We start from the raw sequence: 7,557 nt of genomic DNA, 5'->3' as shown, positions 1-7,557 counted from the left end.
AAACCAGTGGTCAGGGAACAGGGGTAAATTACCCCAAATGGGGTAAAAATTAAATTCATGGGGGTAATGCTGCCGATTCACATGTTGTCAGTTAGATTGTAGACCCCTTTAAATGTGAAATTGCTGTTGTACCAGAAGAGCCTCAAGGGTTGGCAGAGGCAATAATGAAGCACATATTGCATTTGAAAACAAAGCAAATCTGTCATATTTTTGGATGTCAACAGCTGCAAAGGCATTCAAAATTGCACATGAGGAGGCAGCTGCAAAGGCATTCAAAATTGCACATGAGGAGGCAAACGGTTGCTGCCTTTTGCAAAAACCTACCTTTGCGAACAAGGATTTTCCACTCTAACGAACATAAAAACAAAGCCGAGAAATCCCCAATATTGATGCTCTCGTATCAAACATGAAGCAACATCATTTCTCCAAAACATGAATTTTTCAAGTTGAAGCTTTTAAATTTTTTTTGAATAGATTCAATAAAATTTCAAATTCCAATAATTAATAATATATGATTTCCTTCCTTTTAAATCAAGGGGGTAACGTTGGCGTATCTAAATATATTTGGGGGTAAAAGGTAAAAAAGTTCCCTGACCCCTGCCTTAAACCAACCCCAACATTAAAGTAATAGTATTACCATTTAATAAATAAACCCTTCTTCCAAACAGCCCCAGCAATTAATTAATAGCATTTACTTTTAAATAACCATTTTCCACAAACATCCCCGGTATTAAATAATTTATAATCACATTTAATAAATAGCCCTCCTCCCCAAACTCAGCCCCACATTCAATTAATAACCTCAAACCACCCCAGCATTAAATTAAAGTTCCATTCACCCTATTTTAATTTAATAGGCCCCAGTATTAAATGAAATTGCCCTGCTGATAAATTAAATTGCCCCACCATCACCCCACAAATAATAGCATCCATTAAATAACTAGCCCCAACCTAAATTCCACCAATAAATTAATTGCCTACCTCGCACCCATGTACTATTAAGACAGCCCCCCTCCCTTACCTCATATCACACAATATATTAAGACCCTCCCATTCCACACTTTAGCACCCCCCTCCAATCCTACATACACTTTAGCAGCCCCCTCCTGTCCTACGCACACTTTAGCACCCCCCTCCTATTATCTTACATACATTTTAGCAGCCCCCTCCTTTCCTACACACACTTTAGCAGCACCCTCATACACACACTTAAGAAGCCCCCTTCACACACACTTTAGTAGCCCCCTCTCACACACACACAAACATTTTAGCAGCCCCCCTTCAAACACACTTTAGCAGTCACCCTCACGCACACACACACACACACACACACACGCACGCACGCACGCACGCACGCACACACGCACGCACACACACACACACTTTAGCAGCCCCACACTTACCTTGTTCCTGCTGCAGACTCCTCTCACTGCATACATGGCACGGCGCCTGTCATGTGAAACGTCCCATGTGACCTGTGTACGAAGACTGCAGTCACCGAGATAGGAGGAGGTTGGAGGGACAAATTAGCAGACGGATCCGCGACCACATTAAGGTGGGTGACTGGTCCCGGAGGAGGGGCCAGCCACCTATTCCCACACTGTCCCACTCCCCCGCTGGCTCCCGGTCCGGGAGGGGGGGGAGCACTACACATATTTTTTTCTTTTAAAACCTTTAAAAGCTACTAGTCGGCCTCCTGAGGCCATCAGCCTACCGGGAAAAGTCCTGATAGGTTACATGGCCTATCCACCCGTTTCTCTTACTATTTGTTTCTTGACGTATGTAGACAGACTCATTGCAGGATATGTGCAATACAACGTCACATCAGAACCATGCCAAAAAATTATTTTATAAAGTAAATTCTCTTAATATATATATATATATATATATATATATATATATATATATATATATAATATAGTATATTTTACATTAAATTCAAAAATCATGTCTATTTATAGCTTTTCTTATATGCAAACACATGTTGTAGCATGCATATGTATAGGCATTGCTCTCAGTCAGTGCTTACACCTGTCCTGTAGCTGGTGCAAAGGATACGGTTACAAAGCACATACTTAAGAGATGCACTAAACTTGATTCAGCTGCATCTGCGTAGACACGCCCCTTACTGTACATTAGCTACTTCCGTCCACCCTTTCTCATCCCCGTTCCACCCTTCAAGTCGTAGAAAGTTGTAAGTGTCATTTACGTTTGGATATGAATTACATGCAATTGCGTTCACTGGTGTAAACACATTTTGACATATGCGCAGAGCTTTTTCACGCAAGATACGCCACAAAAATGGACTTACATCCAAAGATTAAGGAGCAGTTTGGATATTGTATGGGCTACAGCAATCATAAGCTGTCTGTGTTTATTGCCATGTTTCTATGTCAATACTCCAAATGCAAAATTATCTTTTGTCATAATGGTAGAATAAACAGGCAATCATAAACTTGAAAAAGATACCAATGCCCATGTTCTTTATCGTAAAATAAGAAATGTATTTTGTGAACCTTTTAGAATTTTTGTATAAATTTGACCTAAAATGTGTTCAGATCTTCATCCAAATCAATAAAATAGAAAAAGAGAACCCAAGAAATGAAATAATACACAAACTGATTTTTTCATTCATTTATTGATCAAAAGGATTCAGCATTAATTTTATTTGTTAGAAAAAGTATGTGAACCTCTGGAATAATCAGTTCAGTTAAGGGGATTATTAGAGTCAGAAGTTTCAAACAATGGGGTAACAATCAGTGGTATCCGGCCCTATTAAAAACAACTAAAAACTTTAGTCATCACTATTAAAGACAAATCTAGCTATTTATACAGGAATTTTGTTTATTTTACACTAGTTACTAGGTTTAATATTCTTAACTCCATATTAATGTGGACTGCAACAAATAATGGCAGTTTTCTATAAATCAATATATAAATATAACCAATTCCACCTCTATTATTACACAGATTGATATTTGTGGTTGCTATATAAGGTATTCATTTTAGATAATAATTGTTTTTGACAACTGGTATATTTACAAACTGTGAGCTAGTTATAGTAAATAAATTAATTAGTGTTGTTACCATTATTTCCTATTGTGTGTATATTATGTACAAAAACTGCAAAAATATTTAATACAATGTAAAAACATTGCATAAAACTGTTTAGAACATCAGGACATTCTTGTTGAATAGAGTTTTCCCCATGAAGTTTAATCAGAACAATGGGTGATTTTTTTAGGATATCCTTGAGTTAAGGAAGGTTCCTCTTGAAGTTTGTTAACTTTCTAATAGCTCCCAATACATCTTTGTTCCTCAAGGTATAGACAAATGGATTTATCATCGGAACCACAGCGACATAGATCATGGAGATCAAGTTATCTTGTTCTTTGGAATGATCAGATTCAGGTTTTATATACACAAATAGTATTGGCCCATAGAATAATATGACAGTGGTAAGATGGGAGGTACAGCTGGAGAAAGCCTTGAGTCTTCCTTCAGAAGAGTGAATCTTCAATATGGTGGATATTATGTAGACATAGGATGTTATAGTAAGTGAAAATGGTATAAAGGCAATAAGAATATCTTGAAATAACATAAAGATTTCCCGACTTTTTGTATCACTAGAGGAGAGAGCAGTCATTGTTTTAAGATCACAGAAGAAATGGTTAATTTTATGTGAATCACAAAAAGATAGTACAGATGTTAGCAAGGTCAGCAACAGTGAGTTCATAGCAGATACAAGCCAGCAACAAGCGGCCATCGTAATGCATATCCTTTTGTTCATGATCAATGTATATTGCAAAGGCCTACAGACTGCTACATAACGGTCATAAGCCATAGAGGTCAGCACAAAAATATCACATATAGCACAGAATGTAAAGAAAAACAACTGAGCCATACAAGACTGGAAGGAGATCCTGTTGTCCTGTGTTATTGTGATGGACAGCAATTTGGGAAGAGTTGATGAGACATAGGTGACATCTACAATAGAGAGATTGCACAAAAAGAAATACATTGGTGTATGTAGCTTGGACACCAGGCAGATTAGTGTAGTAATTACTAGGTTCCCCAAAAGGGTCAATAAGTACATAACCAAAACTCCAATGAAAAGTAGAAGTTGTTCTGTTGCAGAAGTAGAGAATCCCAAGATGTGAAATTCTTCCTCTGTACTGTTTTCACACTTATTCATACTCTCTGCCTAGAGGAAGATAACAAGCGCGCAGGTTTGTTTATTGCATTGAATACTTAAATAAATAGAAATTACTGGCTCCATTGCAAATTTGTGAACCGTTTTTTGTTATTAAAGAGTTTCCGTGAAATAACTACTATTTTACAGCCCCCCTAAGGGGGCTATTCAGTTAGATGCAAGTTTTACGAATTTCTCCATTGTAATAAGGTTCTGCAGACTTCACATGATAGTTTTTACTTCACGCTCTAAAGTTTATGTGCAATTCAACTCTAAAGTGTACATTAGGCGTACCGTGTCCTGTGCAAGGCATGTGTGGTACGTGGGCGAGATTATTGCAAGGTCTGCAAAGGTCAAGCTCATAAATATTTCTTTACATTTATAGTAACCTGCAATTTGTACAGCAGAAAAAAAAACATTTCACATATTATTGTTTTCAAGCATTATATAATTATTATAATATATATTGATATGATTGATATGTAAAAATATTGGTTACCTTCAGTGCTGAAGTTCAGCATAGCACAAAGATGAACAGCAGGCAAAGTACTAGACATTCAAAAGCATAGACATTGTGTTGTACATAGGCCAAAAAGAGCATGCAGGAGAGCTTACAATCTAATACGGAAGATGAGAGAAAAGCAGGTGGCGGGTAGGTGTATTGTTGAGTACTAGGGAGGTATAGGTGTATGAGATGCTATGAATATGGCAAGAGTGAAATATAGCAGCTGATTACGGTGGTGCTAAACAGTCAATTTTGAAGTTTCATACCTGAAATGAAACGTGTAGAGTTTCTGACTAGTAACCAGTGTTAACGCAGTTCCACTCCCACAACGGTTCAACTCCAATATTTTCTGCTGACTTACAGGCTGGGTTTAAAGACAGGCTGTGTCTCGGCAGACTAAAAACTGCCTTTAAATATCATCCTCCATTAAGCTGCTGCAGGGGAGACAACAAAATTAGCAGAAATTAAGAGAAAGATTAAGATTATTTAAAGGTCGCACAGGTTGACCAGCAATAAAAAAAGTTCCTTAACGAAACTGACAACAATGCAACATGAACTAATCACAAGTGTGACATGCAGCTTAGCTACCTTTGCAGTACTGTTGAGTATTAAAAATGCTTATATTATAGGTTAATTTAACTACATACATTCAGCCTTATCTTTGCTAAAAGCCGTCTGTTCTAAAACCACTGACATGCCTGACTCACATTATAAACACCTCTCACTCTGTAATATTATGCTTAAAAGGGAACTGACATGAGATAAACCATTTTCTTTATTTGTTTTATTTTAGTCAAAAAAAAAAAAACATTTGTACACGTTTGTTTAAGTTTTAAAGAGGCATTTTTTAGATTTACTGTACTATCATCTGACCTTTCCAGATTAAAATGAATCATTTTAAAAAACATTTCACCCCATTAGGAGGTGTGCGCAAAAATGAGCAAAGGGAGCATATTTAATTACCATAGGTTTGGTTATTGCTTTTTTTTTGCTCGTGCCTATACTTTACATAGAAAAATAACATACATTGTAAAAATGAAAAAATTGCATCTATACTGCCTAGGTATACTTACCAGAACATATATACTATACTTGAGGAACAAATGGTTCTAGAAGCAATTCAAAATGGGTTAAAAGAAATAGTCAAACCTACAGTTAGAGAGGTGCTGGCATAAACTCAACCTCTTTATCGCAACTGGTATTAGACAGTGGTGTACACTGTGATCCCTATTATTAGGTCTAATTGCAGAACCACTTACCATTAGAGAATATGATCAGGTATAGGCAGGGCCGGTGCTAGGGTCCATGGCGTCCTAGGCATTTTGAAAAAATCGGCGCCCCCCCGCAAAAATCGCCCCCCCCCCCCCGCAAATATGGCGCCCTCCTCCCTTCTCCCTCCTCACCCCATCTTTCCTTACCTCACCACCACCGCCTCTCTGCTCCGTCTCCTCCCCTCCACTCACTGACACTAGTGAGTGGAGGGGAGGAGACGGAGCAGAGAGGCGGCGGTGGTGAGCAATAGCCTCTTCCCCCCTCCCCCGTGCATCTGAATGCTGTGCGGCGGCCGTGACAGGTATGGTCAGCGGTCGCCGCACAGTTTTAAAGTAATTTTCATTTACTCCAGAGCCCCGCGCCCTAGGCAAGTGCCTAACCTTGCCTAATGGGAGCACCGGGCCTGGGTATAGGGTCCTTCCATGGGGAAGGATAATCACACAGGTCTTCTAGTACTCACTGAAAATAAAACGCAATCGCTACCAATTGTTCAAAAGATTAACAAGAAAAACACTGAACAAAGCCTTAAACTTAAGCTTAAGTTTGAAAAGAAACATCACTTCATAACATATTTATGTATACAACTCCCAAGTTACCATAGCATTGTATTTAAACTATGCTGCTCTTCTAGCCAAAACCTTGAGGCCTGGACTTATCCGTAAACACCATATCACAGTTGTCAAATTTATGAAACTCCCAAAAACACATCACTATATCTTCCCACGTTAAAAAATAAATGAACATTTGTATTTATTTAGGTAAAAAACTAATATTAATGAAATCTGCTCTGCACATATCTGGACCAGTGGGGGAATCTGGTGTACCCAAGTTATATGACTAAGTGACTATTTTGGATCAGCTCCCTAACTGGCAAACCATTAAAAATAGTTGGTCAATTTGGTCCAATTTGATTAAACCCACTTTCTCTCCAGCATTTTTTTAGATGCCTCTCCATAAATGTAGTTTTTCACCAGGTAAACATCTGCTTGCAATGCTTCTATTTACTATAAGTACTAGCTTTAATAATTAAATCTTGCCCTTATTGAAGAGAAGTTTGTTCCAAATATCTCTCTTAAATCTTCCCCATTGGGCACAAGTTTGATAAAAAGACCTTACTTTTAGTGCCCTTCAAATTAAATTCCATACATGAAAAATTTATTTTTTTACAAGTACCTGTAGATTCGGCATTGGTGGAAGTCACTGGGAGACACCTAGCTATGAGATCTCACAGATTCTAAGGAAATCAAAAAGTATCCAAAATATCCTTGATGCACTAGTCATTTTCAGAATCTCTGAAAACTACTTTACAAAGGCATCTAGTTCCTGTGAGACTTCACACATTTTTGACTAATTCTTTAGATGACTGCTGGGAAAATCGGGCAAAAGGAGTCTCTATTAAACATATGTCTCTATTACATATATAGTTTGGTTGTTACTTGTTAGATCTTTGTTGAAGTAGGTCTGCATAATGATTATCGTAGGCTAAAATTAGACCAAAGTAGCATCATTAGGTATCGCCTTTTTCCAAAACAAAATTTACTTGTACTCATAGTTGAGTATAAACATAAAGGCTTCTTGTAACACTGGA

General features: G+C 37.8%; 1 protein-coding gene across 1 annotated transcript; it reads right to left on the bottom strand.

The window, feature by feature from the left end:
• Window positions 1–3,256: 3,256 nt before the first annotated feature.
• Window positions 3,257–4,195, bottom strand: LOC142150700 (olfactory receptor 1F1-like). Its single transcript, XM_075205897.1, has one exon. The coding sequence runs from the start codon at window positions 4,193–4,195 to the stop codon at window positions 3,257–3,259; it is 939 nt and encodes a 312-aa protein (XP_075061998.1).
• Between the last annotated feature and the right edge of the window lie 3,362 nt (window positions 4,196–7,557).

The sequence above is a fragment of the Mixophyes fleayi genome, chromosome 4, assembly GCF_038048845.1.
Source record: "Mixophyes fleayi isolate aMixFle1 chromosome 4, aMixFle1.hap1, whole genome shotgun sequence".
Classification (NCBI taxonomy): domain Eukaryota; kingdom Metazoa; phylum Chordata; class Amphibia; order Anura; family Limnodynastidae; genus Mixophyes; species Mixophyes fleayi.
This window is presented reverse-complemented; position numbering and strand designations above follow the sequence as displayed.